Source organism: Lipotes vexillifer, unplaced genomic scaffold (genome assembly GCF_000442215.2).
Source record: "Lipotes vexillifer unplaced genomic scaffold, Lipotes_vexillifer_v1.1 scaffold57, whole genome shotgun sequence".
Classification (NCBI taxonomy): Eukaryota; Metazoa; Chordata; class Mammalia; order Artiodactyla; family Lipotidae; genus Lipotes; species Lipotes vexillifer.
The window spans coordinates 2,335,437-2,353,789 of NW_006788075.1; the positions used below are offsets into that span (position 1 = coordinate 2,335,437).

The 18,353-nt window shown below is 37.0% G+C and overlaps 1 protein-coding gene across 3 annotated transcripts in view; it reads right to left on the reverse strand.

Annotated features, from left to right (window-relative positions):
* Positions 1-18,353, reverse strand: part of PDE1A (phosphodiesterase 1A) — a 101,817-nt gene that overhangs the window by 28,016 nt on the left and 55,448 nt on the right. For 2 of the 3 annotated variants that reach the window (XM_007461234.1, XM_007461235.1), the window contains exons 9-11: positions 16,895-16,976; positions 14,523-14,643; positions 13,321-13,508 (exon numbers count right to left, since the gene is read on the reverse strand). In XM_007461234.1, the coding sequence (XP_007461296.1) occupies positions 13,321-13,508; positions 14,523-14,643; positions 16,895-16,976 (391 nt within the window). The remainder of the gene's footprint in view (positions 1-13,320; positions 13,509-14,522; positions 14,644-16,894; positions 16,977-18,353) is intronic. The other variant, XM_007461236.1, reaches the window with a different exon arrangement.

The following is an 18,353-nucleotide window of genomic DNA, read 5'->3' on the forward strand; positions in this document are numbered from 1 at the left end:
CTCTCAAGCACTGCGCCACCAGGGAAGCCCCAAAAAATCTATTTTTATTTTCTCTAAGCAACAGACGTTAAGAGTGAGGTGCACTATTAGGGACTAATAGGCACTGCTGCCAAATAAAGCAAAAAAAGTCTAGCAAAGCCTTAGGAGATCCGAGTGCAGAGTGATACAGGTCTGTGGGAGTGAAAGTACTGCTGTGTAACTGGTTTGGGTGTGATGCTTGGGCTAAAAATTTATTCTTCCCGAGCAGTTTATCATCTATCAGCTCTAAAGATGATTTACTGAGGAAGCCTCTCTAAGTGTCCTAAAGGTTTTGGGAATAGAGTCTGAAGCCCCTCAGCCTTGTTTCCTGATGACGCCCAAGGACACGGAACCAGGTTTCCCCCAGAGAAGCAAAGGAGGAAGAGAAGGGTGGCATTCAGATGGGATTACTCCTGATTGCTCTAGTGGTAACTCTCTCACACCGTGTTGAAACCAAAAGGAAGAATCAGCCCAATTTAAATAGTGGAACTTTAAAACGGACAGGACAACCTGTGGGAGTGTGTGACAACAGTTTCTTACATTTGTCCCTAAAGTTCCCTAAGTTAGACATTGAGTGAAAATGAGAATAAATTGGCTGTTTGTTATAGCACTATGTTATAGCACTCAATTTTTAAAAGAGGCCTTTAGGATCCTGTAAGTATTTTCTTGGAAGAAAATAGTTTAACTGAATTAAAGTTCCTAAACATGTCTTAAGATTGCCCTGGACCTTGGTAGAAAACAGAGAAGGTTGTCTCATTTTTTTTTAATTTTTTGTTTTTAAAACAGATTTCTCTATGATCAAAAATGTCAGTTTCCCTCTGAAACATTTTCAAAAATATTAACCACCCTGAAAAACCTCAAAGAACTTAGTTATTTCAATTTGTATCACATGATTCAGTTAGTTTTAAATCATTCAAATTAAAAGAAAAATGAACTTTCAATCTTTTTTTTTCTTGCAAAGTAGTGAAAAACACTTGATAAATGTTAATTGAGTAATATTGTTTTAAATAAAGTCAATCACACTTTATTTTTAATTTCTCTTCTGAAACAACTGAAAAAGCTGTTTGTCTTGTTGAGCTGATGCTGTGAACTGTTAACTTATCTGGTTTTGTTCCCACTGGTCACCATGGTCCATGCCCATTCAGACAAGTAGACATAGATATTATTAGCGAAGTACCCAGAAACAATGCATACACTCTTAGTCTTCAGATTCATAAGCAACATCCATCAATGGGACAAAGTTTCTTGGAAAATACTTAGTCAAGTTCTATACTTCCCACTCATACCTCCAGAAGATATCTAGGTTTCTCATTTCCTGGATATGGACTGAGGTTTTTACCAAGTGTAGCAAGAAGGATAAGGGTAGCCTTCAGAATGGAGGTGGCAAAGGTTTGACTCATTGTTCCAGTGGCAATTTTTTCCATTCCTATGGAACCAGAGGAAGATGGGAGAGAGAAGAGAGCTGGAAGATACAAGAGGACTAGAAACTTACAGCTCTGAGACAGGACCCTGGGTTTAGCCAGACCTGTCACATTTTGGGTTATTTCTAAGTGGGAAAGTATGAAAGATTTTATAGATAAATTCAGGGATCTAGGAGTAGAGGAGACCTTGTCTCCTCAGAATTCCCATATCTGGAATTCTGAAAGGTGGCAGCAAAGTATGTGCTCTCAAGTACAAGGACTGGAGTAGCGGCTATATGCCACTATATGCCGGTACAAATGCTATATGGAAGGTCAGGGTAAAGAGCCCGGGAGAGCCCTGCAGTCTTCAGTCATATGTAAGGAAGAGCAGCCTGTTCTCAGGCCGTGAGAAGCATCAAGAGGAAAGAAGAATGAGGGAGAGTAAGCAGGCTGGGGAGAGCAAAGGTTTGACAGCCTATAATGGTAGAAACAAGGGGTCCCGTGTCAGAAGCAGGAGCTGATAATAGCCAGAAGCAGATGGGAGGGTATAGGTCTGGGAAGATAAGAGGGAGAGTGTCTAGAAGTCAAACAAGGACTGGTGCTTATCCCAAATCCATAACACCTCATTAGTCTCTGGGGACTTTGATGTTATCTAAAGAAGAAGGAAAAGGAGGTTAAAAAATCCTAATTTTTTCTCCCCAGTATCCTAAATTGACCAGGCTTACTCTGATTCAATTAAAACATTTGACTGATAAGCTTATGCCTTCTACAAACATGTAACAAAGGGGACTTCAGCTGGAAACTATGTTTGGTCACAGAAAAATAATGGAAGTTACATTATCTGTGCACCTGATTTGTGGACTAAGAAATAGTATAGTTATATACTATTTGAAAAACTTAAATACTTAATAGTTTTAAAAAATCTACACAGTATTTGGATACATTTTCTTCTGTCTCATGTTTTCTGTCAGGATCCAAGAAAACATCTCTGCTGAAAGAGACAACAGCTATTTGGGTCATCATGGATAATTCTCAAAAAACATGGCATTGAGTGGAAAGCTAAACATAAATGAATTTATATGACATGATTCCATTTTCACCAAGTTTTAAAATAAGCAAAACTAAGCTATATATTATTTAAGGTTATACAAAGGTATAATTATCACAAAATTCAGGGTAGTGATTAGATCATGGAAGGAAGAGAAGGAAAGAAATGATTAGAGAAGGACGTATAGAACTACTAAGGCATGGCACAATATTCTATTTCTTGGCCTAGATGGTAGGTTTCCTCCCTCCCTCCCTTTCTCTTTTGTTCCTTCTTCCTTTCCTCTGTTCCTCCCTCCCTTCCTCTCTCCCTCTCTCCCCCCTCTGTCTCTCCTATTTTTTTTTCAACATATAATTGTTTTAATTTCAAATTCATGACAGTCACTGTTCTAGGAGCTTGGAATACATCAGTGATCAAAACAAACATCCTTGTTCTCATGAACCTTATTTTTAATGGGGTAAGAGAGACAATAAAAATTAAGGCTAATAAGGCAATTATTTATAGACTAGAGTGTTGTGTTATGGGGAAATAGTTGGTGGGGGTTATCGGGGCAAGGGAGGAACATGGGTGGAATTTGAAAATTTTTTCCAGGGGAGGAGTCGTTCATTGACAAGGTGACAGCTGAAGCTGGACTTGAAAGCAGAGAGGGAGGCAGCTATGTTGTACTTGGGGGAGGGGCGTTTCTAACAATGATGCCGGTACAAAGCTCTTAAAGCAGAAAGGTATCTGACATGTTGTAAGACAGGAAAAAAAAGAACAGTGTGGAGGTCAGTGTGTCTGGAGTAAGGCAAGCAGGTGAGGAGAAGAGAAATGCAAATTGACTCAGCAAGATAAGGGAGGTGAAGGTGGATCACAGAAAGCTTTACGGGCAGCAGTATGTTGAATCAAGACCTAATTGTTACATTTCAGAAATTTTACAAACTATTTGTTAAAACTACTTCTTAAAAGTAAAATTATATAAACTTACAATTAAATAAACTATATTCAAAACAAAGGTGATAAATACTCAGAACTCATCATTGCCTACTTATTTTGATACATTTTACTATTATCTGTGTTGTGAGGTTATTTCTACCATATCTGTAAAATGCAAATATATAACATGCACCTTTTCCCAACTCCATGTTTAGAGAAATTATATGGATAGCTTGAAACTGGCCATGGTGGGGATATTCACACCATGGATATCATCGAACTTTCCGAATCGGGGCTCAAATTATTGTTTTATTGCTGTCTAAAATGGTTGGGATAATGATAAAAATAGAGATTGAATTTAAGACTGTCATGTCTATGGTTGCTACATTATAAATAGCACAAAAATTGAGGGAATTTTCTTCCAGCATTCAAATGCCATCATCCAATTAAATGACCAAGAAATCATTTGCATCTTTGATGAACAAGTAAAGTTGATATATGCCTTCCATGTTTTCTAAGTTCTGACATATATTTCTGTACTTTCATCTTACTCCTTGACAGAAATGAAAATATCAGTCTGAATGACACCCATTTGTCTGTTGCAACCATAAGTTGACAATGGACACAAGAGCTTGTCAAAAATCAGTGAAAGCATTCTGTGATAATCAATTAGCTGCATAGAATTTATAATAGACTATTGTATATTTTATTATTACTTATAAATTATGTGCTACACATTCTTTATATTAATAAACCTGTATAGTAATAATAAACCTGTATATATACATACATATATATACATATATATGTGTGTTATATACATACTTTTTTTGAACTAGTTGTTAAACTTTGCCAGCATACTACTGCTTTGTAGGCCACTATAATGATTGTCTCTTATAAGAATGTACACTTTGTTATTTACTTATAAATAGTGCATATATGTTTTTATGTATTCCTTTTCAGTATGCCATATTTCACAATTAAAAAATAATAAAAAACTAAATAACTTTAAAAATCCTATGTAAACACTAAGGAAATTGAATCAGCAGATAAAATTATCCCACAAGTAAAACACTAGGCTTAATGGTTTTTAAAGATAGTTCTACCAATTTCACATAAGCTCAAGAATTTTAAATACTTTTTATTTTATGAGGTTAGTATAACCTCATTTTATGAGGTTAGTATAACCTCAATACTAAAACTAGACAAGGTCAGTATGAGAAAGAAAAATAACAGCTAATCTCACCCACAAATATAAATTTTATAACGCCAGGCAAAGTAATACATACACTTTTACAAAGTTAATACCTAACAATTAAGTTGGGTTTATCCAATGAATACAAGATAGTTCAACATTAGAAAATCTATTAATATAATTCACTGTGTGAACCAATTAAAAAGAAAAATCATGTGAATTATTTTAAAAAGCTACAGAAAAGACATCTGTTAAAACTAAACACTTTAAATTTATTTTCTTAATATTGATGGGAAATTAACTTCATAAAGAGCAGATCAAAGAAAGTAAGAAATATCACACTTATGCTGAAACATTAAACATCTTCCCTTTAAATTCAGAGACAAGCTGAATGCCATTATCACTTCCATTTCAGATCATTCTGGATAAACTTGCTAGTGCAGTTGACTCAAGAAAAACAATTATAAAAGATATACATTTGGGAAAGAAAAAAACTGTCATTATTTGCAGAAGATAAGTATTCAAAGGCAAATTGTATTTGTATATACCTGCAAGAAATACTCATTCACAAAATCAATAAAAAATATTAAATACTGATGGAAAATCCAACAAAATATATTCAGAAATTTAAAATATAGTTTTGTTAGTTATAAATATTAAGTGATTACATAATATATTATATGCTCAGTATGGTGCCTAACATCTAATATCACTATCAAATATTTTCCATCATCATTACTATTGTTATTATTATCAAAGAAAAATGAGCTTTCTGAGAAACATGAAAGAAGACATAGGAATGATAAGATATATATGAATAGGATGACTCAATACCATAAAGATGACAATTCTCCCCAAACTGATATCAAAGAAATTCTAATCAAAATCCTATTTTTTTCCTTCTTTTTTGGTGGAACAGATGAGCTACTAAGCCAAAAGCAGTTCTCAAAATGCTCAAATGAATAATATTATATTGAACATATTCTATGACTCTCAAGCAATTATGTAGGAAGTAAGTCACAAAAAGAAACTAGAAAACACTGCTATGTTTGAGATTTTTAATACATATTCTAAAATGTCAAGCTTGCCTTAAGCTAGCTCTAGGTTTCCTTCTGGTTCTAAACAGCTGTGATTTGGGCACAGTGCAACTCCAGTAGCGTCTCAGTTCCCATGTTGCTTCCTTTTCTCACTTCTTAATCATCTTTGAGCCTAGTATTCTGGGGTCTGAATCAATATCAAATAAATCAGAAAATGACTGAGTACAGTAAAAAACATAGTGCATTCCATTCCAGACTGACCACCCAGATTTCATTCTGGGACATAACTAGTTTTCTCAAGTACACATTCTCTTTGAGAAGATGGAAAAGAAAACAGATCTGGGATTGATTTATGGTTTTTGTTCCAGTCTAGGTGGATGTGGTGGACCTGGGTCAATTTGGAATTCTTGTGTCTAAAGAGGAACCAGTCTCTCAGGTGACTTACAAAAGCAACTCTTCTGCTTCAAGGGAGAACAGATATTTGTGTTTGCCATTCAGGCACTGTTCTAAACAAAACCTAATCTACTCCATCTCAGCTTCAGACCCAGGTTGCTCATGACGCAGGATGGCAGGCCACCAGTGAAAATGAGTTACTTTTATATGGCACTTTAAAATGTATACATTTCTTTCCTGTATAGGACTTCCTTTGTTGTTAATTGGGGGCATCTCTCACCCACTGGCCATCAGTATAGGCAAATGTACTCTTATTTTTTCTCATTTCCTTGGTGCCTTGTTCTCAAAGCTGCATCACAGACATTCAAAACTCTGGAGCATAAATGCGGATTGGTCAGAATTTACGGGAATGTCTGCTCCTTCATTAGGACAAATAGGATTTTCCCAATAATAACAGGTACTGAGGGTAAGAAAAGTTATGTGATTGGCCTGAGACTCCATAGGTAGAAATAGGAAAGTGACTTTCCTCACCATTTCCCTCCACCTGCCTCACTAGACGACAGTCACACACCCTCTTAAAATCTCCTGTTTGCTCTTAAGTAGTACAGAAAAACAGAGAGACTGGGCAGAGACTTAAGATGCTGAGGCTTCAGACTTAAGACTTAAGATGCTGAGGAAAGCTGAATAGATAATGAAGGCATTTTCCTCACTCTAAATGGATAAATTTGACCAAAAACTGTTTGGGTTGGAGGAAAGAATTTTTTCCTTTTTGTGTTTGCCATTCACGGGCTTTACTTTTTGAAAACACACTGTCAAAAAGGAATGCATTTACATACAACATTCTTAAACAGATTGTTCTCAGATCCTTAACAGAAGGCTTACTGAATGAAATGACTCTTTAAAAAAGTGTTTTGTTTTATTGATGACCTAGGAGCTACGTACCTCGGGGCCTAAGCATCCATACCTTCTACTGCTCTAGGATTAGTGGGATGTTTTTGAGACAACTATGAAATATAGTTTCAGAGCTGGCATGATGATGACCAAACATCTGGGATTCTGCTCAGAACCATGATGTTTAATCAAGCATCATATAACCTGCTTATTTTCATCTCAATGAAATAAGGAAAACTCATCTTCAGTATATTTAAGACCAGAGGTGATGGCAATGGGAAATTACAATGGCAGTATCTGATACACACTGATTTTAAAATAGATGACTATTCTAGTTGCTGTGCTTCCACAGCAGATCACATTTTAAAATTTTTTATTATGAAATATTCTATTCATAAAAAATGGATTATATTTACATATATAAAGCATATATGTTAGGTATAACCATAATCACCAAATGAACATGTATGTCTAGAACCCAACCAAAGAAGTAAAATATTACTAACTCCTAAATAAATTCTCCATCCTTTCCCTAGAACCATTCCGAATATTTTCCCCTATCATTCTTTAGTTTTATCATGTGTGTATTCTAAAACCTATTATTCAGTTTTTAGTTTTTTTAAACTTTCTATAAATGGTATCTTGCTATATTACAGCAGCTTGCATATTTTGCTTAATATTATTTGTGTCTTTCATCCCTGTTGATATTCACAGTGAAGTTTTATTTTTCTTAACAGCTGTATGCTGGTTCGTAATATGAATATGAATCACAGCTTATGAATTCATTTTACTGTTGTTTGCAGGTTTTTTGCACTCATGAACAATGCTGCAATGAATGTTTTGCTCATGTCTTCTGATGCACATGAACAAAAGTCTCTCTAAGGTAAAAATACAGAAGTGAGATTGTTGGGAAATATGGCACGTGCATCTTCAGCTTTGCTAGAGAATGCCAGTGTTCTGCAAAATGACTATAGAAATTTACACATACACAATTAATGTGTAAGTAAACCAAAAACTCTGGCATTGTTCTTGACTCTTCTCTAGATTTCGTATTGCACTTCTAATCTATTAACAAATTCTATTAGTTCTACTTTCAAAATATGTCCAGAATCCAATCTCTCTTTGCTATCCCTTCCTACTCATGCTTACTTGGATCATGTATCCAGAATTTAGACACTCTCCCTCCAACACTAGCACCTGATCTGAGCCCGCATCTTTGTTCTGGGTTATTAACAACAGCCTCTTCCTTGCCTCCTTTTTTTTTTTTTCCTTCTATTTTTGCCTATGAAACATAATATTTTCCATTCTGCAGCCAAAGTAATCCCTTTAAAATTTCAGTTCATTTCTTTTTTTTTTTTTTTTTTTTTTTTGCGGTACGCGGGCCTCTCACTGCCGTGGCCTTTCCCGTTGCAGAGCACAGGCTCCGGACGCGCAGGCTCGGCGGCCATGGCTCACGGGCCCAGCCGCTCTGCGGCATGTGGGATCTTCCCGGACCGGGGCACGAACCCATGTCCCCTGCATCGGCAGGCAGACTCTCAACCACTGCACCACCAGGGAAGCCCCAGTTCATTTCATTTTTATTTTTCTTCTTCAAAATCATACATAAGGTTTTCCTATCTCTCTTGGACCCAAACCAATGATGTGACATCATTTACCCATCTAACACATTGCCTACATTATTCCCACTTGCCCAATTTCCCTGTTTCACTTGCCTCCTGTTATTTCTTGCATGTCAGACAAGCTCCACATCCCAGATATTGTGCTAGTCATTTCCTCTTTCTGAAAACTTATTCCCCCACCTCTTATGCCAGACCTCCCCATAAGTCTTTCTAACCTCCTCCATGTATTTATTTACATTATAACTTTCTCAGTAAAGCCTTTCCTAGCCACCTTATTTAAAACTTCAATCCTGCTCCTAATTCCCATTCTTTCATGAGGGTAGGTATTACTTTCTCTTTAGTTCTGTATCCCAGAAGCACAGTAAATAATAATTACAATAATAAAAGCTGACTCATGTAGTAGCTACTATTTTAGGTACTTGTAAGCAGATTACATAAATCAACTCATTTAATTCTCCCAAAAACCGATGTGGAGAGAGAGGACTTCCTGTTAGAGTGATGTAAAGAGGCCGAGGGTTTCCTCTCCACAGAAAACAAGTATACAGTTGGAAAACATTAACAAAAACAACTATTCCATCACACCGGAAATCAATCAAGGCAACACAACACTCTGAGAAGCATTTATTCTTGAAAAATTTCTGGAGATTCAGGTAAGAACAAGAGGAACCTGTGACCTCCTTGCCTGGAGCTACCTCCAACCTCCTCCGCCAACCCCAGCTTGAGAGTGGAAAACAGCTTTGCTGCCAGAGGAGGTGGACTCAATTTGGGTTGGGACAAGAGGGAAACAAAACCCTGTTTTCTCCAACATAAAGTGGTGGATTTAGTTTAGAATAAATGGGGAAAACCCACAGCTTTGCAAGCCTGAGATTGTGATCCAAGTTTGGTGTAACTGGTAGACCAGCAGGATTTAACAGAAAAATCCTAGCAATCAAAGAGCCCTGGAAGGGCTGAGATAGCTCTCCACTGATTACCTGAGGAACATCTCTGACTGGCTGAGGAAGAACCTTGAGAGGGTCTTCCTGCACTAGTTTGATTTTTCAAAACATTGTTAAAAAGCAGTCTCATATTCTTGAATTTCAAGAAGATGTTTTAAATGTTAATTATTAAATATAAAGTCTGTATTTCTAAAACTTTTAAAAAATATGTTACAAAGTTTTCTAAGGTTTTTGTGTTATTTGGTGGAAAAGTAAAATTATTGGTTAACCTCTTTGTTATTTACTATTGATTATACATTTAAAATCTTCTAATTAATTATGAGAATAATAGGAATAGAGTGCAAATGTTTCAAACCATAAAGGAAATAAATTGGGATAGAACAAAAACTTAAGCAGTAAAAATGAAGGCAAGAAAAGTGGGGAAAAAAATAGTAGATTAGGACTATCCCTCTGAATTTAAAAAATGGATGGATATTGAATTTTCTTGAATGTTCTTTCTGCATCTTTTGAGACGCAATTTTTCACCTTTTATCATTAATATGGTGAATTGTAGCAATAGAATTTTTAAATGTAAAACCAAATTTGCACTTCTGGCATAAACCCGATGTGGTAATAAATTCAGTCCGCAAACCTATGACTTCAGTAGAGGTAAACAGGTGCCCTCAGGAGAGATTGTGGCTCCAAAGTTTCCTTATTTCTCTGAATTTCTGTTTTATCTTTATTTGGACAGGTCCTAAGGGAGTCAATTTCTTTTCAACAATATTTCATCCAGCATTGTTAGTTGTTTTTACCATATTTCTTTAAGTTTATCTATATCACCATTGCATTGGAAATAGAAACCAAGTGTACAATTTTATAAATAATGAAAATTGGACATCATTTGCTTTATTCAAACTATGTGTACTCTACACAAGTACCCCTTGGAAATTATATTATCAAAATACTTTATAATTTTAATTTGCTTAAAGCCAGACTTCCTGTGCTCAAATCTTGGTTCTACATTTTCTAACTGCAGAACTAAGTTATTATTACTCAATTCCAGAAATGTAAGTTGAAAACTTTATGCAAATCTAAAATTTACCTTTGTGTGCAACACAACATCCAATAGAGCACAGTGCCAGAAAGTTTATTAGAAAGGGAGCAATTGTAGTCCTAATACAATTTTGACACAGTGTTTTCTTTTATGACAAATAGGTTCCAGGTGATGGGTTGATATTTGGGGCTCACTGTTGTTCATTTTTTTTTTTTTTTTTTGCCGTATGTGGGCCTCTCACTGTTGTGGCCGCTCCCATTGTGGAGCACAGGCTCCGGACGAGCAGGCTCAACGGCCATGGCTCACGGGCCCAGCCGCTCCACAGCACGTGGGATCCTCCCAGACCGGGGCACGAACCCGTATCCCCTGCATCGGCAGGCGGACTCTCAACCACTGCGCCACCAGGGAAGCCCTGTTGTTCATTTTAGTTAAAACTTTCTTAGAACAGAGTGTATCTTGGTCAATTGGATTCTTTGGATTTGTTGAAGATAAATATTTCAAGTCAATTTTTTCAAACTTTCTTGAAAGTTATGGGACAGTAAAATAGGAGGAAGTGGGAAAAACCTTGGGGTAAAGAATCAGTTTTGACTCTAGTGCTTAGAAGCTGTGTGATCCTCAGTTTCCAAATGTATAAAATGGGGATAATACTTTCTACTTCACAAGGTTGTAGGAGAAAATAGGACAATACGTCTAAAATGCCTGGTACATAGGAGGGGTTTCAGAAATCTTGTTTCCCTCCTCTCTTCCCTTCATTGTTGAAAATCTAATATATTCATTCATTTTCCTTTCTGAGAATATATTCAAAGTGAAGTTTAAGTATTCATTCATTCTTTCATTCAAAACCACATTCAGTAAATAATTTTACAGCACCTGTAGTATGCCAGGGACATGCCAGCTCTGAGAAATAATGACAATACAATAGATATTGTTCCTGTTTACAAACAGCTTATGGTCTAGCGATTTATATCTTATAGTGCTTCAAGGTCAATATCATGAGTATAATTTGTTCATATAGAGGGGAAATTCTAGTCACTTGAAGTCTCCAGTTAGATGGGTTTGACAATGTTTTAGTATGGTCATCTGGGTCTTGTATTGTGTGATGTTTTTTATTGAGTGACAATAATGTACCATTACAAAGACCCTTCGTAAGGGCCAGGAATAGCTATATAATTGCAGGGCACAGTGCCAAATAAAAAGAAGGCCCCTGGCTCCAAATTTTTTAAGAATTTCAAGATGATGATACTAGAGTATTTAATTATGCATAAGGCCATTCTGAGTGGGGGGTGGGGGAGGAACTGTGTGATCACACAGGTTATACATCCAGGAAGTAGTCCTTGTAATGGCTGTATAGAGCCACAGATGTTTGGGAAACTGTTTCCTTTCAACTAAGATCAGACTTAAGTGGCTGGGAGAACATGAGTTACAGACTCAGATGAATGCATTAGATTGGTATTTTTAAAAGTTTTCTAATAGCAGAGGTGGAGAAATAATGCAGCCCCACACAGGATTAACTAACTATTTAATTAAACAAATATTTACTGAGTGCCTGTGATATGCCCAGCACTGTACCAGGAGCTGAGGACACCCTGGGAAACACAGTAGACCATGACCCGACTTTTGAGGATTGTACGTTCCCATGTGGAAGACAGAGGATAAGGAAAGGAATAAATCAACATCATTGATTATGGACTAGTGGTACCACTTTGAAATGACTAAACTGGGTTTGAATAGGAGAAACCAGGACAGAGGACATTACTTTTAGTGGTCAAGGAGGGTCTCTTTGGTGGGCGGCCTAGCATGGGGTTTTAGGGCACTGCATTTGTAGAGAAAGAATGAATTTCAGCTCCTTTACTTACTAGTTGTGGGATTTGAGGCCAGTCACATGACTGTCCTCTGCCTCAGTTTCCTTATCTTTAAAATGGGAATGATAACAGTAAGATCCATGTGAGAATTAAAAAAGTTATTAAGTACTGTGTTTTTCAAATTAGAAATAAAATACAGATTGCAGAGGGAGGAACACTCCAGCCAAGGAATGAACCAGCCAGCCAAGAAGGAATCAGCCTTGCAAAAAGCTCCAAGAGGAGAATTCCTGGCTGAAGAAACAATCATTGCAAGGCCCTAGGGTATTATAAGAACCTGCCAGAATGCCACTGTGCAGGGAGTATAAAGCATGAGACAGACAGGTCTATGGGATGCAGCATGAAAAGAGACGGGCCAGATGTGGAATTTGAAAGCTAATTTCCTGCATGAAGGATAATGACTGATACTAACTCACATGCCTTGGAAACCAAATAGACTAATTAATCTGAATAAAAAAATATGTCAGAAATATAGAGCTAGCCTCCCATTTGTTTTCTTTGGTAGCCAATTACAAACGATTCTCCCAACTCATGCGTGAACCTGTCAGCCAAAGAAGTAACTTAGCAAAGTTGAAAAAAACATATACTCAAATCTCCACTAAGTGTTGCATTCCTAATGCAACACAAAACTACTTGGAAAGCCTAAAACACAGGATCAAAAGCACCTCTAGAAATGGACAGGACATTACTGTGCCACATAAAGTCTTGTCGCTCTTTTATTGTCCCATCCTTCACATCCACTTCACTGCCACCCATGTCAATACTTCTGTAGCCCACATGGCACAAACAGAGCAGAATATCTTTTTATTTAACAGACAAACCAATTTTCTTATGAGTAGTCAAAGGGTAGCCAAATTCTAAACACCTCCAAGGTCTTGCATATTTTATAAAAGAAGAAATCTAGGGGGAAAAAATCCAACATCTCAGAGGAGGAGTTAGGACAGAGAGAGATGGCAGTAAGCCTTCATAAACAACCGTACCTTGAGCAGCTAACTCTTTCCACCTCTCTTTGTTCTGCTGGATGACGTCCGCCAGGTTGTTTTTGAAGCTCTTCAGGTCCACGCTTGCAAGGGAGTAGTCTGGGGAATAGGTTCCATCATTCATGGTGCCTTTCATATTTGATCGTCTAGAGGAATGAGCAAGATGTGATAACATAAAGGTGCTTGAGCTAATAGTAACCACCAAAGAAAACAGGAAATACCAAGAGCAGGATATAGGATGAGGAAGCAAAGCCTGAAACACTTTACAAAACCAGCTATAGAAGCAGGAAGGCAGCTGCTCAGGCCCAGTTTTGAGCACCTGTCAGAGCTGCTCACCTCCTACCTTCCTCGCCTCATGGAGAGGGCCAGGCTCTGTTGGGATTCCCAGAGCAGCAGGTCAGGGCCCACATGTATTATGGGGTGAGGGTGGGTGAGGCCTAATTAGAGCAGCAGAACCTTGAGATGAGCTGACTTAGTGGTGAGTCCACTGGTGAGCAGCACAGCAGCATCACCGTTCTGGAGCTAAAAGTGGGGTAATGGTCCTGGCCCTTCCGTCACCATTTAATCTCTAGGATAACGTGGATCTTTCTCAAGTAGAACATTCCCTCAGTTTCCTCATTAGGGCAACATTTAGGAAATGTTGGTATGTTATTTGGAAAAACTATGTGTTCAGATGGACAAGAATTTAGCATAATTTTTCTGCAACTGGAAGTTTTAAATAACATCCCTTAACACATTTATCATTGAAAAAAGTCTAGATTGAAATATTTTAAGTTACATGTTATACAGACCCACTGTATTCATGTCATCTAAAAGGCTAACTTTGATGTAGGCATCTTTCTAGACATAAAAGTGGGCTGTGATTGATTTGTTAGCAAGCCAACACAATGCCCGTCTCCCAACTGCCCACCACTACCAGACATATTACTATATCCAGGACATAATTCATACATTTTAATGAAAATTAAAATAATATTTATTCTCCTGAGTATTGAATACAATTCTGTTATACTCCTTAGTACTTTGATATTTTTTGTAGTGGACATCAAATTCCTAATTTCAAAGGCAGATGCAATATATTGCAGAGCCATTAGGTGGCAATACTACCTAATAATTCTTCTAAGAATTTCCTGCCTAATGTAAGGAATAATAAAGATAATCATAAGTAAAAAGGAAAAGATGCAAAAAAGAAAACATCAAACCTGCTTGCTCCATAGGAAGGAGTTTTGGTTTTTGAGTCTTCCTCTATAAGAGGAATAATAATTTTCTCTGTTGAGTCTGTCAGAAGAGAAAATGTTGGCTCTACTATGAAATCAATGAAACCTACAAAAGCAAAAACATAAATAAATATATTCAAGTGTTACAATTTCCTGAATTCTAACATTAGTAATAATGCAGAGATTCTGATGCCCCTGATAACAAGTTTCAACTACAACATTGGTTCAGCTTACCCCTTGCAATTATTTTTAATCCAATAACACAATCTTTAGAGAGAGTTTAACTGTTCTACAAAATCATCTCTCAAGCAGTGGAAGTGATACAATTTAAGCTTGCTAACTCAAGTGTATTGGGTTTCCTACTTAATATTCAGCCTCATCTTATTGTTAACAACAATTTCAGATCTAACCAGAGTCAATCTATTTTCCTCTGTTAATGAGAGGGATCACTCTTCTTTCTGAAAGGTCTTCACTTGTTCGTTGAATTTTATTATTGACTAACAAGAAATAATATGTAAGCTCCAAAGAAACTAAATAATTGAAGTTTTTTTCTCAAGCCACAGGAAGGCAACCACTTTTTCTTCTCACACTGTATCAGTCAGAGCTTTCTGCCAGTGTGTTAATATTTCAAATTGCTGTTTATTATTCCCAGGATGTAAAGCTTTAAGTTTGCAGCATGTGGGCGTATTCTGTTAAATCAGAACAGAGAACAGCATTAATCCCGCCACTTTGAGATGACAGGATTGAATAAAGAATTTTACATTGAAAGTACTCATCAAACTAGAAAATGACACACACAGAGAATGGGGCACGGTCCTTTAGGGAGCATTTACCACCTATGTTTAGGTGGAGGAGGAGACAAGCTCTGTGTACATTCAACACCTGAGGTCCCAGGAGAGGTGTGGTGCTGGAAATCAAGCACTTGTTGCCTTAAACACAACTGGGAGCAATAGACTACCATCTGAATATAAGAGAACACTGCGGGGTTGCTTTTTAAATGATAGTGTCCTGGGAAATATCTATATTTAAAAAGTATCCTATCCATCAGAAACTTGGATAAAGTAATTCACATTTCAAGTAATTGTATTCACTGTAGCATATATTAAGATGCATTTTTTTTTTTTTTGCGGTAGGCTGGCCTCTCACTGTTGTGGCCTCTCCCATTGCGGAGCACAGGCTCCGGATGCGCAGGCTCAGCGGGCATGGCTCACGGGCCCAGCCGCTCTGCGGCATGTGGGATCTTCCCGGACCGGGGCACAAACCCGTGTCCTCTGCATTGGCAGGCGGACTCTCAACCACTGCGCCACCAGGGAAGCCCTAAGATGCACTTTTAATTCAAAAATTTCAATAGTTTTGTGTTTGAATTGATGACTTCAAGTTGAGTCAATGTTAATTGACCACCAAGGTGTTCTTTCACGTTTTGTCTATGGTTTTAAATGCCTGGGATCTAGAGACTATCAAATGAGTCACCTCTACTAACATGGCAGCAATTTACATTATAGCAATAAGCCTCAGACACTTGTATTCTTCTCAGCTTGCCCAAGGAGGTCCTTAACCTGACATATTCACAACTTCTGAATGATGAGAGTCACCTGTGTTATGGTAGCTAGGAAAACAGCTGTTGGAACATGGGTAGGAAGGGGAAAGGTGAGAGCAAGAAGCTTTCTGACAGCTGACCACCACTTTGTAGGAGGTGGTACCAGACCAACTAGAGAGGTAAGGCAGTCATCCTTATATTTATTGATCATATAGTTCAGTAATGAAGATGCTGGCCCAGGGAATAACGATTACAAATATATGAACCATGCAGCATAGCAATAATATGTTTTAATCATGGGCTGGACTTGAAGTCTCCAATATAAGCACAAATGAAAAGGATAAATATGGTTGGGAGCAATATCATTTTACAGATTTCCTGTTGTTGGCTTCCCTTCATATTCATATCGTAAGAATTTTTTTCCCAAAAGAATATGAGCTAGTATATTAAGAATATTATGCAAGCAGTGAAAACAGATATATTAATATTTTCATTGGATTGTCCTAAATACAAAGGATTAAATTACAGAAAATAATCAGCAACAAAACAACAAGAAATGCTGTCTCTTGCAAAAGAAGAAAATCCTCTATTTTGTAAAAGGATTACAAAGAGAATAACAATTATTTACTAATACTGCTTTATTGAGCTCATTTTGTGAGAATGTTTCAAAATTCTTCATTCACCACCATATAGATCAGTCTAAAGATCAAGTTCATCATGAATATGGAGTGAGGTTTTCATGGGTGAACAACATCGTGTATCCATTTGAAAACTGGCAGGCACACACCCGCTCTCCACAACCACCAATCCTCAGTATTACCTATTTGGGACTGGGCCACCATCGTTGACTTCCGATCACAAAGTGGGGAAAATGGAAGCCCTAATTCAGCTTCTTTATCTCCCTGCGGAAAGGAAAGCCCATTAGTACAGACTTGGTGTGGAGAAACTAAAAGCAGCTTAGATAAAAAGGCTTAAAAAGCTGCATATTTTATTTCTTAATTAGCATTGTGTATTTATCACAAAACAAAAAGTTATTGTTCAAGTTCATATAATTTTACTCACATGGTCTCCTTTTGGGGATATGTTGCATATGGCACACATTGCAGAAGTAAAAAAACATGAACATTTTCAGCACCTAGAGACTCCACATTGGTATTACAACCCCTTGATTATAAAGAGACAAACCTTTGCTCTTTGGAATTTTCTAAAGTCACCATAAAATAGTCATCTTGGTGTGTTATTTGGCATTTAATTAACAATCCATCTCATGGATTTTTCTGCTTCATTTTTCCATGCCAAATACATCAGCAGACCTTCAGTAACAAGAATTCATGATTGGATGGCTTTTTAAATTTAAAAGTGTATGAGCATTTTGAAACATCTTTTTACTTATTAACCAAGTTATACTGAATCTCCTACAGCAAGTAATGAGGAATATCTGCAACATTCTTACATTCTGTGTGCATAAATTTTATTTTAATGTATTCTTCTCAGAGAAAATTGAAATGTCAATGATTTTTTATTATGTGTTCTTACCAGTTGTAGATTAATTGAGCACAAAGGTTAAAGAATTCCATTTTTGTTTGGGTTTAACATCATAATTAGATTTTCGTTTCCTGAAATAAAGGTGGCTGCTCTGGACAAAGCTTTATTATGATAAGGTTTATCAAACATTGGTTCTTTGCATTCAAGATGTGCTCACATAGAAAAAGGAGGTAGGATACTTCACTTGCCCCATTCAATTCAACTGCCCGGACATTTGAAAGAATGCTTTGGGCTCTATTTTCTCCTAATCTGTTGGTTGTATACCTTCATGGGGTACACTGGCCTTGCATAAGACCACAACTTAGAATATATGGTTGAAATCAGGGGACAAAAGAGAGTGGCCTTTACTTTGTAGCAGAGCCCATATTACAAGGCAAACCTGTCTGAGAACTTCAGTTTCCTTTGCTTCCTCTAGCAGCTTTTCATCATGATTTTTACAACTTTATGTCAACATGTCGCTTTAACGTTTTTATTGATGATGTTTTCTAGTGCATTTACACTAAACTATGCCTCTGATTAGAAGGGAGAGAAAGTTTGAAATGAGAATTGCTCGGAAAAATCTAGATACAGTCACCAAAGAAGTAGGCAAAGTAGCTACAAATAGGAATGTTTCACTATGTCATGACTTAGAGAAAATAGGGAAATAATTTCTGTGCCCTCTCCCAGCAAGCCTCACCATTCCCCAAGAGAATAACATCCATTCCATTTGGAATTAATATTTATACTTGGCTTAA